The following is an 18,121-nucleotide window of genomic DNA, read 5'->3' on the forward strand; positions in this document are numbered from 1 at the left end:
TGTCAGCACATCAAAAGCAATGAAAGCTGATAGAATGCTGCTCGAATTCACAGCTCTGTTAAATCATGTTTTGCTTGTCATTTTCCAGCATTCTCCCAGAAATGCAAGCTTCTCATCTCAAACCTAAGCTAGTGACACACACTTATACTAACTTTATTACATCCCCCCCTCCCACCTATGCACTCTGCACGGGCACCTCTCTATCTGCTAATCAGGGTCCTTACAGTGTTTGCAGACCCCACCCACACAGTCCGGTCATCCCACCCTAGCAGAAACGTGTCTGCTGCAGGTACTGCCAATTATGCTGGCCAGATGGCACCCAGCCGACCGGTGGCTATGCCAAGTTTTGAACCGAGGGGTTCATAATAGCTGGTGTGCTAGCTGAAATATTACAAGAAATTGTCATATTTCTCCCTCTACAGTGCATAATATCCTTAATAATTCAGGAAATCTTGAGGTATTTCAGTGCATAAAGGGCAAAGGCTCAAGTCTATGCTGAAAACCCTGGAGCTCTGATCCCTCAGATATCAATAGCTGATATAATCACATGGCCAAGGGATTACATAGACAAGGGATTCGCAAATGTCATTTAGGCTTCTTTAGGCACAATAAAGTTTAAAGTTAACTATGTTCAAAAGCAGTGTCAAGTTCTCTGGGCTCAGAGGCATCTGAGACGGACCATAACACAGCGGAAACAATAATTGTAGTCAGACTAATCAGTATTCCAGATTTATTTTGGAAGAAATGTACACTGTGTGCACCAAAGATGAAGAGACCATCCAGACTGTTATCAGAAACAAGTCTAATAGTCAGGGTCTGTAAGTGCCTTTGGAAAATGAATAATGCAAAAAAGTACAGTACATTGAGCTGTTAGAGCAATGCAAAATCACACAATGCTGCACACATTATAAAGTCATTGCTGTGGAAGAAGATGTTACAGGTACTGGACTGGCCTGCCAGCAGACCTGTCCTGAATAGAGAATGAGTGAAGAACTTTGAAATTAAAAATATCATGAGAACCCCATACTGTTGCACACCTTAGGATGTGTTTGCAGGAAAAATTGAACAAAATTACACATGGAACACTTAATTGCCTGGCAGCCACAGTGCCAAAACATCTTAAGTGCTGTGAGAATAAATGGCAACATTACAAAGTGGTAAATGTTTACCTTTAACTTTTTTTGTGTTTGGACAGGCATGAATTGCAGAATTAAAAATAAAGTTGACCAGACAAAACATCAAATATCTTGGGTTCATACTGTCTGCAATAAAATAAAAATAAAAATTAAATTTTATAAAAACTGTGTTTGTTTTATTTGCATTTTCAAAACTGTCCCAACTTTTTCTGATTTGGAGTTACAGTGGGGCCAAAAAGTATTTAGTCAGCCACTGATTGTGCAGGTTCTCCTACTTAGAAAGATGAGAGAGGTCTGTAATTTTCATCATAGCTACACTTCAACTATGAGAGACAAAATGAGAAAAAAAAATCCAGGAAATCACATTGTAGGATTTTTAAAGAATTTATTTGTAAATTATGGTGGAAAATAAGTATTTGGTCACCCACAAACAAGCAAGATTTCTGGCTCTCACAGACCTGTAACTTATTCTTTAAGAAACTCTTCTGTCCTCCACTCGTTACCTGTATTAATGGCACCTGTTTGACCTCGTTATCTGTATAAAAGACACCTGTCCACAGCCTCAAACAGTCAGACTCCAAACTCAACCATGGCCAAGACCAAAGAGCTGTCGAAGGACACCAGGAAGAAAATTGTAGACCTGCACCAGGCTGGGAAGAGTGAATCTACAATAGGCAAGCAGGTTCGTGTGAATAAATCAACTGTGGGAGCAATTGTAAGAAAATGGAAGACATACAAAACCATTGATAATCTCCCTCGATCTGGGGCCCCATGCAAGATCTCATCCCATGGGGTCAAAATGATCATGAGAACGGTGAGCAAAAATCCCAGAACTACACGGAGGGACCTGATGAATGACCTGCAGAGAGCTGGGACCAAAGTAACAAAGGCTACCATCAGTAACACACTACGCCGAGAGGGACTCAAATCCTGCAGTGCCAGGCGTGTCCCCCAGCTTAAGCCAGTACATGTCCAGGCCTGTCTGAAGTTTGCCAGAGAGCATATGGATGATCCAGAAGAGGATTGGGAGAATATCATGTGGTCAGATGAAACCAAAATGGAACTTTTTGGTAAAAACTCAACTCGTCGTGTTTGGAGGAAGAAGAATGCTGAGTTGCATCCCAAGAACACCATACCTACTGTGAAGCATGGGGGTGGAAACATCATGCTTTGGGGCTGTTTTTCTGCAAAGTTGACAGGACGACTGATCCGTGTTAAGGGAAGAATGAACGGGGCCATGTATCGTGAAATTTTAAGCCAAAACCTCCTTCCATCAGTGAGAGCATTGAAGATGGAACGTGGCTGGGTCTTCCAGCATGACAATGATCCCAAACACACCCCTCAGACAACGAAGGAGTGGCTCCATAAAAAGCATTTCAAGGTCCTGGAGTGGCCTAGCCAGTCTCCAGACCTCAACCCCATAGAAAATTTGTGGAGGGTGTTGGAAGTCCGTGTTGCCCAGCGACAGCCCCAAAACATCACTGCTCTAGAGGAGATCTGCATGGAGGAATGGGCCAAAATACCAGCTACAGTGTGTGCAAACCTGGGGAAGACTTACAGGAAACGTTTGACCTCTGTCATTGCCAACAAAGGTTATGTTACAAAGTATTGAGTTGAACTTTTGTTATTGACCAAATACTTATTTTCCACCACAATTTACAAATAAATTCTTTAAAAATCCTACAATGTGATTTCCTGGATTTTTTTTTCTCATTTTGTCTCTCATAGTTGAAGTGTAGCTATGATGAAAATTACAGACCTCTCTCATCTTTCTAAGTAGGAGAACTTGCACAATCAGTGGCTGACTAAATACTTTTTGGCCCCACTGTATATGATTTTTTAATAAAGGCAGCATGAGAAAACACACTGAGTAAGGTTACATGCACAGCAATAACCTTATTTAGCTCTGGTCACGCAGAAAAGCATACTTAGATTATCTTAATCTGATCAGGGTCATTTTTGTATTATCAGTGCCTAGATTTCTGCACAGTAATCAGTTTATGTGGCCCATACACAGGTATTCTGATTACCCACTGAGCTACTGTGCCACCCCTGAACGAGAAAGATCATTTAACACACAAAAACAAGAAAATCAGTAGCACACAGTAAAAACTTTAATCACTGACATGACGCATTCCCGTGCTGTATTCTTAACCAGAAAAAAAATGTTGTTCTAATTATTTTAAGCATTTTTCATAACTCCATTATAAAATGGATCAATTTAGGAGTGTTTCATGGTGCTTGAGTAATCTAAAAAACTTTTGATAAATGTAATCATTTAGCTTGACAGATTTAGATGCAACTATGGAGCTATATGCATAAGGATTTGTAAGAAGAGGATCTGGAGATACTTTAGACGCAATAAAATTCTTCATGACAAATTAGATATTTTGTGTAATTCTGGACTTGATTCAGACATATTTAATAAAAAGTCTAACCCTTTTGGTTAACATAATGAGGATTGTTTTATCTCAGTTATGAAAATTTTATTGGTGAAAAATCCACACTAAAGCACTAAATGTTTTGTCAACAAAATATGGCACAGCAACAAAATCACTGCGAAAAGGGTTTTGGCTGCCTGCCTTGCCTTATATTAGCAATCTGTCAGGTTTAGCAGAATCAAACAAACACTCAATTTTTATGAACCTGTCAAGGAACTTAATGCACCAACAATGAACAAGTTTGTGAATGCCCTACTACTTCATCTCTGCCATTCCCAAATCAGGGCAAAGAGCTTCTGCATGGACACACTCCAAAAGAGGGATTCATTCAGACAATGACTAACAACACTGAGTGCCTGAACATGGAATCACAGCTTCCTAAAACAGCTGTCAGTATGTCAGAACAGCTGTCAGAAAGGACCCAGAACGCCCCACCTGAGGATCGAACACAGGACCTTCTCACAGCTTCAAATGAATGTTATTTACACAAAAATGAAGGCTTTGATTTAGAGTGAGAATCCAACTTTCTCAACCTGCCAATACATGTGTGGACCCACCCTGTGCCATAAAACACTCCAAAGTCACCAAACCTGTACCACAGAGGCTGTTTGCAAAAGATAAAATTGTATGCATTTTTACTCCCACATGAATCGTTAAATGATTATCACTGATCCCCAGGATTATCACTGACATTTTTGCACACTTGAGCTCACACATTTCACCATTTATCATATATACAATTGTATATAAATCACTATAAACTCTAATGAACATTGTCATATGGTGTATATTGTTATTAATTACTAACTGTTTTTCCAGCTGCTCCTGTATAAGGGGTCACCAAAGCAGATCATTCTGGACTGTTTTTGAGACCAGCATCAAGAGTGCACTGACGAGTGAACCTCACAATCTCAGCAGTAGTGGGCTGGCATGTTTTTTTTTTACCATGCATCACTCAAGTGGAAGGGCTAAATGGCAATTTTAATATATAAAAAGCTGCAATATTTACCACCAAAGCCAATTCCAAGAAAAAGCTGAGAAACTCAAGTCAATGACGTATTGGTACGTTTCACACTCACTTTAGACCTCCAGATCCACTATGCTGTGTGCAAAGTATAAAAAAAGAAACTAGCCAATCAACTATGGAACATAATAAATAAAAGAATAAAGACACAAAGAACCAGCTGGACATAAGTGAACTTAAATAAGTTAGCACAGGTTTAAACCTGATTTCTAAGACAACAGTGATTATATTACAAGTACAACCTTAATTTGAAAATAATAAGAGAATAAATTAAATGCAATGCAATTTCAATTGTGACTAAATATAAACAGAATGCACCTATTTATAAACTGTTTACAGGCATTTATTTGAAACAACAGGGCAGATTAAGCAAACAAAACATATACAACAGGTCATGCTGACATCATTTGGTATAAAAGTAGGAATAACTACAACTTGTTTCCGAAGCACAGATGGATTAAAGTGTGCCATCCTGTGAACAACTTAAAATCCGACATCTACAGTCCATAATACTATTAAAAGATTAAGAGAATCTTCTATGCTTAGAAATACCTATGTTTAAAGGTAAGGTTAAAAAAAATGAAATGCCATGACCATAAATCAGTAAACAGTTTTATTGTTGCATCTGCTACATAAAAAGGAGGCCATACCACCACCAAAATCTCTGGGCTCAAGCTCATCTGAGGCAAAATATAGTCACCCCAAAAAGTGCTAGACAACACAATCATTGCTGCTCACAAATAAAGAAATGGGCAGCATATTATGCCTATACTTGCTAAACAGCTTGCATATAATGATAATATGGCTGTGGGTGCACAAAATGATCTGCTTGCAACCACAATAAATACATGATTTACCAGTAATAAGGAATCTGGGAGTTATAGTTGGTTGCTTTCTCTGCTTTATACAGACACATTCACCTAACTGACTCACTTTCTTCTCATTCATTACTTATAATTGGTTTGAGTAAAAAATAAGTAAGCTTTATTTTGTTGTGGTGGGACATTCTCAGCACTGCAATGACACTAACAAGATAAGTAAGTGTATTAGGTGCAAATGTCTCAATGCCTACCTGACCTTAAGTGGAAATAGTAATGGCACCCCTAGATAGAAAACTAACCAGTCACACCAACTACATGATTACTGCCAGACCTGTTTAATATAAACATCACTTAAACACAACCTGTCTGGCAATGTAAAGCAGGCTAGATAGTCTTAGAAAGCAACACATGATGCCATGTTCTAATGAAATTAAAACACAGATGTGACAGTCATTGAAATCTACCAATGTGTTACAAATGCTTTTGCTATGGCATTAAGACTCCAGCAAACAATAGCAAGTCAAAATTAAGGCTTTGGAGTCCTGACTTGAATCTCATTTAGATATTGTTGGTGTGGCAATACCTTAAGCGTGCAGTTCGTGCTTCAAAACCCTCCAATGTAGTTTGATTGCCACAATCAGTCATTAATTGTATAAGGGGCATCTGCGTTTGCACATGGGTGATATAGTTTTAGAAGAAATCTTCATCTTCAATAACTGGAATAATCATTTAAAGCTGCATTTTGTATTCAGGTGCTGCAGGGAACCTGTTTGTAAGCATGTAGCGTGTAGTAGTAGTTCTGTTGGACTTAATCATTGCAATACAATATTAAACAATAATTCACTGTTCCCCAATGCATTACCAATCCTAATTAGCAATCTAAACAAGAACAGATCACACACATATCACAGCCAGGTACAGTGCAGCAGTGTAAGACTACAACAATTCTTTAACATGTCACTTACTTTCCAATGACCTCGCACAGCTCGTAAACGTCTTCGAAAAGCACGTCGTCGTCGGCCATGGTCCAACGACGAGAGGGGGCAATAAATTCCTTCCCAAAAGATGTCCACGCCGCTGACTATCACACGCTCCTAATTCCAATGCGCGGAAAATATCCCTGTTCTCGTCCTCCTGATTCTCCGCGTATGTGATTAAGTTAAAAGCAGAAAGGGGCGGACAGGCAGGTAAGCCCGCTTTATTCTGCACCACCTAATGCTTGTATCCTGACCCCTTTAATTCTTAGTTTACAACAACCAAGCAGCTGGGTTAATCTTTATAAACAACTCCTCGCATGTACAAGCTCGCTGATCTGCTCCGCGCTGCGCTTCTCCCACTACACTGCGTAGAGTTCAGCTTCAAACCTCAACTACTCACCGACTCGCTCTCACATGAACAAATCTTAGCACTGCCGAAATGCAACCAACAACATTAAAAATTCCGTATCAAGTAAAAGCTTTCCTATATCCATATACGTTCAGCTGAATAATCCCCCTTTCTCACATTCACACTTTCTCTTCGCTCTCTCACTTATTTTACTGCTCCACTGTATTCCTGCTTCCAGAAAACCCAGGCTCCGCCCACTCACTGTTACGAAACTGGAGTGCCTAAAGCCATCATGGCTCCAACTGAGGCACGTCGTGTTCTGATCCTCAGTAACGTGAACGTGAGCACAAGAGCCGTAATGGCGGCAAAACAGTCTGAGGCTTTCTAGTAGGTATCTTGAATTTAAATACCATTGAAAAGTACATTTTCTAAAAATTACTACTTAATCTTTCAACAGTCCTTTTCATTAATATTGTAATGAAATAATTTAATGGTCATATTGAGATGGGTGTGCACCTGAAAACACTGGACATAAATCTAGAATACACCCTGGACAGACTGTTTCTGAATGTGATTTGAGCAATTGAGGATTAAGGGTCTTACTCAGGGGTGCAACAATGGCAACTTGGCAGTGGTGAGGCTTAAACCAGCAACCTTCTGATTCAGGGGCGGCTCGTTCCTTAGGGCGATCGGGCGACACACCACCAAAGGACGAAAGGGAAGAAATTTTTCTATCACAGCTGTGACTGTTCTGGAGTCAGTCTTGCCTCGGAATATCGTAGTCCAATCAGCGTCGAGTTGTGTTCCGTACAGTACCGCCCCTTTTGGGGCGATTTCAGCCTAACTGAAAATCGCCCCAGATTGCTCTCAGAGACTCTCATGTTAAGACTCTTTTTTTCGAACTGCAGGTGCTGCAATACATTCTGAATGGCATCTGGGAGGGCACGCACCTACGTGCTTGTGTCACACTAACGTGGTGTCGCGATCTCATCACCATGACTACCATTACCTCAGTTCTTAGCAACTCCATCGTGTAATCAGGATAAATTAGCAACTTAAGAATTAGGGCCACCCAGACCAAATTTAAACATCAAGTATCTACAAAGGGGGGAAAATCATATAAGTAACAAGTAAATTACAAGTAAGTAATGTAATTTTTAAATTGTGAATTGTGATTGCACTTATTGTATCTCCCCAATTGTTTAATTGTACTTCTTTATTCATTGCACATCAGCCCCGATACCAATCTTTATTCTGGATCTGATGCACCTAAAATAAATGCTATCTGATGAAGACTGAATTAAATTGTTAGGGTGAAGGCTTTACTTAAATTTATGATTAATGGTAAAGCTGGTCTCTCTCCATATTTAAAGTTATTTGTGAGGGCAAACTGACAGATTACTTAAGATGTTAATTATTTAAGCTTTAATTTACCCATTGAACGGGTCACCTTGGCCATCATCGCAACAATTGCCCCCCCCCTGAGAGATTTGGCAGGAGCCGCCACTGTTCTGATTACTAGTTCAGTAGACTTAACCACTGAGCTGCCACTTCTCACACAAAACATTAACTCACTGAAACCTAGGGGCATCTCAGAACAGCTAACCCAAACTTTTGCCTGTTTGGACAGATGGGAGAAAACTGCAGTAGCTGGAGAAAATTCATGCAGACATAGTTTCAACAATGCTTACAACTATAACTTAATAATAATTTCCTTCGGGATAAATAAAGTATCTATCTATCTATCTATCTATCTATCTATCTATCTATCTATCTATCTATCTATCTATCTATCTATCTATCTATCTATCTATCTATCTATCTATCTATCTATCTATCTATCTATCTATCTATCTATCTAAAACAAAGAAATTTAACAAAACTTAGTTTTGCAGATAGTGCTCCTGGAGACCTAGGTTTCACCCTTTTCTTGGGGTACAATCAATGCATTTTTTTGCATTATATTTTTGTGTCTGAGTGGGTTTTTGTCCGCTAATATGGTTTCCTTTGACCAATCAAAAGCATGCCAGGAATACATTGACTACACAACTGTCCAAATGACAGTGTGTGTCATGCAACGACAAAGCCTTGTTCTGGGTGCATTTTCCCCTTGAATTCAATGCTTTCAGGTAGGCTCTGGGCCTGTGGTCAAGATAAGGGGAAGATGAATCTAATGAGTTAAGCAGGGACTGGAGATTTTACAATATGATAAAAATGTCACAAAAAAAACAGACAGAGCCCTTTCTAAAACAAATCACAGGCAGTAATCATATATCACAAAATGTTGTACAATAGGTTCCATTATTATTCACAGTAGCACTTTATTAAAAGTTAAAAAAAATTCTAAGTAGGGTGCCGGTGCACCTAATGGATCTCCTTTGAAACTCACTCACTCCCTCATTTCCATTCAGCAGGCTTTCAGATGTAACTTTAGTAGTTAGGATAAAAAGCACATCACACAGTCACTCGCAGAATGAATCCCCTACATTTAATAGGCAAAGGTTTCTCCAACAGTGAAAGCAATACAAATGTTTTTAAATGTAAGGCAATTTATGCATTGAACTGACTTAAAAGTCACTCAAATAGTCACTCACACTTAGCAGAAAGATGTTACCCCAGAATGAAAAGCACTGTAGTAAGTCAAAATCATGGGCTTGGAAATTACATACTCCCTTACATACTCAGGTTTAGCAGTTGGAAATGCCCCAACAAAGTGGGAGGGGGCAGTGTAGTGTTTTAGATGTAAAGCAAATGTTAGGCCAGTTTTGCAATTCACTGTGTTGGCTAAATGTTGTGAGAGAGTAAATGGATGGGCTAGGATAACGAGTGGGTAAAGATTAATAAGGTTCACATGTGCATGTTTTAACACCTATTTCTTATGCAGTAGGTGCCCCACATTTGAAGGTACCAGGTAAAGCAATACTGTGTCTAATACTGTGTTGATGCAAAGTACCTCATGGAACTGCCTTGTAACTCACTCAATCATGGATCTAGGTTGTGGCGTACTCACTCTTTATGCAGGAGAATATTTCTCCACAAAGAGGGGGTAATGTAATTGTTTTTCAACAGAAGATCCTAATAAACCTAGCTTCACTCCCTCACTTTCACATTTGTTCTCAGTTAAGTGCTTTACTGAGCATGTGTAAACTTAAAATAGGTTTTAATTAGGCAATTTGGGTTGTCACTTTTGTCAAAAATAAACACATATTAGAAGGTAGCATAAGGCTACAGTACTCCTGTACAGCATCCTGTTTTTCACACGATCACATATGGCTCAACAAAACAAATGAATGTCACTACTGTCTGTGTCACTTTTCAACATTTCAGAGAATTCATACCCTGCTGCCCCATGTAACATGGGTAAGTACTAAAGGCTATAAAGGCTGGGGCAAAATTTTATAGTAGAATGTTGATGTAGGGAAGGAAAAACCTGGCACTGCATATCAAGCCGAGGTTATTTCTATCTAGTTAAAATTAATTTAAGTGTTTACACTTACTTGCTGTATAAAACACACATGTTGCTAACTGCATTAATAAATGCTGTCAATGTGATTTATGTGTTATTTGCAATAAAGGTTACTACAGTGATTGTGTGAATTACTCTTTCGCCCATGTAAACATGTCAGACATCTTCCCCGCTGTCATTATAATGTATAGTCTCCCCTTAAGTACTTAGGATTACTTAAAATCTAAAGTTATGGGGGATGGATTGTCATTTGTTTGGTGGTGAACTGTTTTCAGATATATTACTTATTTACATATCAGCTCAACACTGACCAGGATAAACTGGTGGTAAAACAGATCTTTATAGAAAACTGTTCTTTTACAGTATACTACTGATATGACACAGCAGTTGCTCATGAGTAAGAGCCTTTAGAACACTTATTTGAAGGTTGTGGGATTAAATCCCAGCTATTCAAAGCTGCCAATGTTAAGAACTTGATTAAAGCCCATGAACATTAACGGATCATAAAAATGCCTTCTGGGATCATAATATGTGCCTTATCATCCACCATCACACTGTACTTTCCTAGACACTTGTTATCTAGGATGTATTTCTAAATGTTTGTGTTCTGAACCCCAGTGGCATATCCAGAACTGCCCAGTCTAACCTTCATGTGTGTGTCTTTAAATAGTACTTGATCAAATAAATGTTTTGGAATACTAATAGTAACCAACCATTATTTGTATTTGATATGACGAACTTCTTTGCATAAAGTTTGTACACCCCGACCTAAAGTTTGTCTATACCTCCCACAGTCCAAAGACATGCAAGTGAGGTGAATTGGAGATAGATGATTGTCTGTGACTGTACAGTATTTGATATTGAACTTGAGCTGATGAATCTTGTGTAATCAGTAATGACCTGTTCTGTCATGAATATAACCAAAGAGTGTAAAACATGATAATTTTAAGTATCAGTTGTAGCCTAGCGGTTAAGGTACTGGATTACTAAGGCCCTTAACCTTCAATTGCTTAGACAGAATACTGTCACAGTAATGTAAGTCGCTTTAGATAAAAGCATCTGCTAAATGCTGAAAATGTAAATGTAAAATCCTAATGTATTAAAATACATTTAATAAACATCTACCAATAACCAACTTTTGGAAATTACCTATGAAATTTACTGTGTTTGTACCTTGCTGGGATTTTTTTTTAAATAAGCACTGGAACACCTGTTGCAAAAAGCCTTTCTGATTTGCCTCTGTTTACCAACCTTATGACTGGCTGGACCAGTTGGGTCTTTTTTAAAAACATACAGAGAATTCAGAATTGTCTTTCTGTGGTTTTGATGAGAGCAAAATTTCATCCATAGACACACACACACACACACACACACACACACACACACACACACACACACACACACACACACTGATCAGCCATAACATTTTATGTCCATTTTATCAGCTCCACTTACCATATAGAAGCACTTTGTAGTTCTACAATTACTGACTGTAGTCCATATATTTTCTGCATATCTGCATGCTTTGTTGGCCCCCTTTCATGTTGTTTTTCAATGGTCAGGACTCTCCCAGGACCACTACAGAGCAGGTGGTGGATCATTCTCATCACTGCAGTGACACTGACATGGTGATGGTGTGTTAGTGTGTGTTGTGCTGGTATGAGTGGATAAGACACAGCAATGCTGATGGAGTTTTTAAACACTTTACTGTCACTGCTGGACTGATAATAGTCCACCAACCAAAAATATTCAGCCAACAGCACCCCATGGGCAGTGTCCTGTGACCACTGATGAAGGTCTAGAACAGGGGTGTCAAACTCACGGCCCGCCACGTCATTTTATGTGGCCCGCGAGAGCTTAAACGACTGTATGATTGTTGTGATGGTTCGAGTCGTTACAGAGACGCACTTATAATTTAATGGGACACCTGCGCCTTTAAACGGCAACCGGTGACATCGTAGTCATGGCAACTAACTTTGACCTTCACTGAGAAGCCATGTGACTTTTACGGCAAAAGAACGCGGGTAGTAATGTAACCAATAATAATAAATATAAATAATTATCTTGCAGTATAATACCAAAGCATCGTCTGTAAGTAGTGGCGTTTATATTCTCAGTTGTTTGTAAATGTTTAGTGAGTATATCACAGCGTTTTAGTTACAAATTTACCGTAATTAAATACAATTGTTACCGTTACTATAGCAATTAGTATCTTTACACAAAATGCTAACTCCTTAGCGCTATTTTACGTTTGGTAAAATCTCATATTGTACCAGATGTAACACTTGACTACAGCTGTGTGCTTGTACTGTATTAAGTTCTTTATTGTTTTTATTGTTTGTATTTTTACTTCATTCTGGTGCACACAGTGTATCACACAGCTGGGAAGCAAATAAAACCGACTATTCTGAAGAGAGCTGTCTGTCTGTCTGTCTGTCTAGCTGAGCAAGGGGGATAAACTATTAGTGAGGGCAGAACAATTGTCTTAAAATACACTGTAAAAGCCTACATTAACTGCATCTCTCAAAATGCATGCTGATTTTGTGACCTGCAAAGTGACACATCCCGCCAGTAGATGATGTTGAGAAATATTTACACATAATCCCAAAATGTACAAGAAGATAAGTAAGAAAATTAAGCAGAAGGAGGAAATTTAATGAAAATGAATACAAGTTTGTGCTTCAGGAAGAGAAAACGGTGCGTCTCTTGTGTTATGAGGCTGTGTCTGTGGTAAAGGAGGACAATGTAAATGCAGAATTTAGCCTCCAAGAAAAACAACAGACTGCAATCACAGCAAAATACGTTACAACCGGCCCTTTGAGGGCCACAATAATGCTGATGTGGCCCTCAGTGAAAATGAGTTTGACACCCCTGGTCTAGAAGATGACCAACTCAAACGGCAGCAATAGATGAGCGATCATCTCTGACTTTACATCTACAAGGTGGACCAACTAAGTAAGAGTGTCTAATAGAGTGGACAGTGAGTGGACATGGTATTTACTCCAAAACTCCAGCTCCATATATATATTATATTTATTTATTTATTCCAACCTGGATTACGATAGGTCTGTCTCAGAAGTACTAGACGCAAGTTTCAAATACACTGCTCTATAAGACTGCATTGCACACGTACTAATTTATTTATAATTACTTGCCTTTTTTAACTAAAAGACCAACTTAAGTTCTAATATGACATTCAATAGTTCTTTGCTTTTCAGTGGAACCAGATATGTGTGTAGTGAAAAGCAGTGGTGCTGGAAATGAGTACAGAGAGACTCAATTTCACTCCGAACGTAATGTATTTGTTGGATTTTTTCTGTGCCAGGCAGAAGTAAAATCCAATTAACTCAAGAGCAGCAAACTTGTCATCAGTCAGATAAATCAATACCTAAGAAACAACAGCATTTCAAAAATTGTAGACAGTGTGATATTTCAAGTTGTTTAGCTTGAATTTCATAATGTTTCCTTCAATAGTTCAAAAGATTTTAATTATTTTATGTTTTATATAAAGTTGGAATTGTAATTCCTATTATTGTGCATGTTAAACCACAATTACTCTTTTAATTAAGTAATTTATTTTAACCACTTTTTAACTGATTAGAGCTGGGATTAGGTTGAAGAAGTACACAGGGAAAACTCTCAGATACAGAAAACATGTAGATGCATTTACATACACATGCAGGTGACATTTTTGGAAACTTAATTTTTTATAACTGAAACATTAAATCAAATTCTTTTTGGTCCACATTGTCAAACTTGTTTGACTGTGAATAGTTTCATCTATTTTCCAACACCTTTTGATTCATGACAGACCTGATATTAGTAGATCTTGGATTACCTCTGATTGGTAAATATTTTGGAATTCTAAAATAAATCATTTAAGTGACTTCTTTCAGTTTTAGTTTTTATTTCTGACACTGGCAAACGACCACTCTTTTATTAACCTTGAATGGCTGTGCTCAAATAAGCTCTGTTTACATGGGCACAGATAAGTCACCAGATGTAGTCAATTATAATCACTAACAAGGAATGTGACAAAGTTAAATACAAAATGTTTACACTACCAAATTAATAACACAAGTTGCTGGATGTATATTTTTGTTGTATTTACATCATTCAGTCACAAATGTATATAAATCAATAAAACCCAAGGCTGCCATGGCACGTCTCTTACAAGTGTTTTTTTAATAAACATTTTACTATAACTGTCATTAGATTTTGATGTTTTTTCCAACACATCCTTCAAAATGTTTGAATGATTACTTTGTTAATTAATTAATTCTTATATTACGTCCTCCTATTACCCCAACCTTAACATCTTAGGGTTGAATGAATGAAAAGTATCATATACACTACTCGTACACTGTGGTTTAACTTGTTATGCAAATGAGTGCAACTAAAAGCAGAAGATGACCTGAAAAAAACAGACATACTGTAATTTCACAGTCAATTTACTAGAGAAGCCAATGACACATTTTCACATGTTATTACAGGCATCTGTTTGGACAAACGTATTGGCTTTACTAATGAGACACATAACAGGGTCTACTTCTCTTTGCATGATTCCCATACACATTAATGATACAAACACTTCCTAATTAATGTTGAACAATGAGCCACATCTTTGCTCTGTCATATATATGACTCATAGATCAACATGGGCATTACATATGCTACCTATTGAGAACTAAAGCTACCGTACGTTACTTGGTAAACAAAATAAAACACATTGCATCATTAAGATGGATAATAATGTGACATAATTATTAGAAAAAATTCATATAGCTGTAATATGAAATAAAAATTTTTGGTGTATGTATCCATAGTTTAGTCTTTACACCAAAATGACCGTTAAAGTTAATTGTTATTTTTGTGGAGTACCAGTCCATAACGGCCAGTCCAATACATGTTCTCATCTAGGAACAATTTAGAGTAGCCAGTCGTTCTACTGGTATGTTTTTAGAAGGGTGGAGGAAAGCTGGAGCATCTAGAGCAGGGGTGTCAAACTCACGGCCCGCTGGCCAGATCCGGCCCGCCACGTCATTTTATGTGGCCCGCGAGAGCTTAAACGACTGTATGATTGTTGTGATGGTTCGAGTCGTTACAGAGACGCACTTATAATTTAATGGGACACCTGCGCCTTTAAACGGCAACCGGTGACATCGTAGTCATGGCAACTAACTTTGACCTTCGCTGAGAAGCCATGTGACTTTTACGGCAAAAGAACGCGGGTAGTAATGTAACCAATAATAATAAATATAAATAATTATCTTGCAGTATAATACCAAAGCATTGTCTGTAAGTAGTGGCGTTTATATTCTCAGTTGTTTGTAAATGTTTAGTGAGTATATCACAGCGTTTTAGTTACAAATTTACCGTAATTAAATACAATTGTTACCGTTACTATAGCAATTAGTATCTTTACACAAAATGCTAACTCCTTAGCGCTATTTTACGTTTGGTAAAATCTCATATTGTACCAGATGTAACACTTGACTACAGCTGTGTGCTTGTACTGTATTAAGTTCTTTATTGTTTTTATTGTTTGTATTTTTACTTCATTCTGGTGCACACAGTGTATCACACAGCTGGGAAGCAAATAAAACCGACTGTATTCTGAAGAGAGCTGTCTGTCTGTCAAGGGGGATAAACTATTAGTGAGGGCAGAACAATTGTCTTAAAATACACTGTAAAAGCCTACATTAACTGCATCTCTCAAATTGCATGCTGATTTTGTGACCTGCAAAGTGACACATCCCGCCAGTAGATGATGTTGAGAAATATTTACACATAATCCCAAAATGTACAAGAAGATAAGTAAGAAAATTAAGCAGAAGGAGGAAATTTAATGAAAATGAATACAAGTTTGTGCTTCAGGAAGAGAAAAGTCTCTTGTGTTATGAGGCTGTGTCTGTGGTAAAGGAGGACAATGTAAATGCATAATTTAGCCTCCAAGAAAAACAACAGACTGCAATCACAGCAGAATACGTTACAATCGGCCCTTTGAGGGCCACAATAATGCTGATGTGGCCCTCAGTGAAAATGAGTTTGACACCCCTGATCTAGAGGAAACTTGTGGCCATAAAAATGAACATTGTTTTCACATTGATTGTAGTTTTATTGATGTAATAACATTATTTAAATCAACAAACAAAATTTCATTTATTCATTGTCTGTGGTACTGAGACAGTATACAATCTAAGGGTTAAGGGCCTTGCTCAAGGGCCCAACAGTGGCAACCTGGCAGTGGTGGAGCCTGAAGCGGCAACCTTCTGGTTACTAATCCAGTACCTTAACCACGAGGCTACAGCTGCTCTACAGTTGGATGAAATGGCATAAGTGCCTGGAGTTCCCCACAGTATTATGCTAGGCATTACTGAGTTTCTGCTTTTATAAATTTTTGCTTTTGCATAGCAGAGCCTGCAGCTCAACAAATGTAAGCCTGACCACACAGCCACTGACCTCTTCAACTCGGTCATAGTTACAGCTGATTGACCAGAACCAGACTGTGTGAATGTAGCTTCATATCCACCTCCCCTTTTTAACTGACAAAACTAATTGCATACACATGCTTATGCCTCTGAGATTAGATGAGATGAGAGTCTTCACCATACTAATATACCCGGTTTACCGTTTTTGGAGTTATTATAAACAACTGATCCCTAAACGTCTAGTGTAATATATTAGATTGTGTAATACTGTATATTAGCTGCCTGGGTAGAGCAGCAGTCCTGTACTTTAATCCACCAGTGCTGAGATTCAGGTTTAAATCCTAGCTGTGCCATCTGCTGGTGGGGCGTCTACACAGACATGATTCGAGAAGCAGGGAGTGGCTGGTAGGAGGCATGGCTGGATTACTGACCGGGCCAGTGGGGCCAGCGCCCAGGGGCCCTTGAGGTCAGGGGGCCCCGGGGGGGCCCTGGCCCAAAACATTTTGCGATGCCTATCAACATTTATGATACAATATATTTTTTTTTCCGAGGGCCCTCCATTTTAAGGATCCTCTGACTATTAGGGACTTTGACCCCAGGGCCTCTTGGGGGCCCTAGCCATGCTTTTGGGGCCCTAGCCATGCTTTTGGGGCCCCTAGCCATGCTTTTGGGCCCTAGCCATGCTTTTGGGGGCCCTAGCCATGCTTTTGGGCCCCTTATGAAAATGGATGAGGCGTTGTGGCACTGCTCTGACTTCGACTTCTGGCTATTAGGGGTCCTAGGAAGGAGGGGGGCATATTTTTAGAGGGCCCTGGTTATGAGAGCCCCTACCAGGGGGCCCTAGAGAAGAGCAGGGCATACCATTAGAGGGCCCTTGATCACGAGGGCCCCTGCTATGGGGCCCTTGACTTCCATAGAAGTCGTTTACCATGGCTCCTTGACTTTCTAGGGACCTACAAATTGCCAGGCAAGCTACCATATTTCATAACAGACGTTTTGTGGCAAATATGCGATTCAGGCCCTTACTTAATGTTTCTGAATTTGTATTGTTTCAAAATTATTATGTTCAATTTCTCTTAAGCGCAGAGACACAAATTAATTTAGCAATTTTGCAATTATTTAAATTTAAGACAAGCAATTTGTCTGATGAATGCTATCTTTGACACCGATTAAATTGAGTGAATTTGGCCAAGGGTGTGATTTCACTTATGTGAAAACAACAAGCCATTTGACTAGTTTCATGTTTCCCCTTTAATAAACAACAGTAAAGAGACCAGTGGTCACTCTAGCTCTAAAGGAATAGCTCTAGCTCTTTTCATACAACAGAACTGCAAGCTAATTTTACTGAGTAGCACAATTTTGGTTTGGTGACAGATGATGAAACAGCAAGTGGTTTTGTTGTAGTAGCTGTGGCTGCGTATGCGTGTAACCCTGATATTTTGTTTGAGGATTATTTATTGGAAAACATTTTATTCA

At 38.7% G+C, this 18,121-nt stretch overlaps 1 protein-coding gene across 2 annotated transcripts in view; it reads right to left on the reverse strand.

The window, feature by feature from the left end:
- Positions 1–6,877, reverse strand: part of caska (calcium/calmodulin-dependent serine protein kinase a) — a 240,132-nt gene extending 233,255 nt beyond the window's left edge. For both annotated transcript variants that reach the window (XM_063005494.1, XM_063005493.1), the window contains exon 1: positions 6,388–6,877. In XM_063005494.1, the coding sequence (XP_062861564.1) occupies positions 6,388–6,446 (59 nt within the window). In that variant the 5' untranslated portion in view covers positions 6,447–6,877. The remainder of the gene's footprint in view (positions 1–6,387) is intronic.
- Between the last annotated feature and the right edge of the window lie 11,244 nt (positions 6,878–18,121).

This window comes from Trichomycterus rosablanca, chromosome 12, assembly GCF_030014385.1.
Source record: "Trichomycterus rosablanca isolate fTriRos1 chromosome 12, fTriRos1.hap1, whole genome shotgun sequence".
Taxonomy (NCBI): Eukaryota; Metazoa; Chordata; class Actinopteri; order Siluriformes; family Trichomycteridae; genus Trichomycterus; species Trichomycterus rosablanca.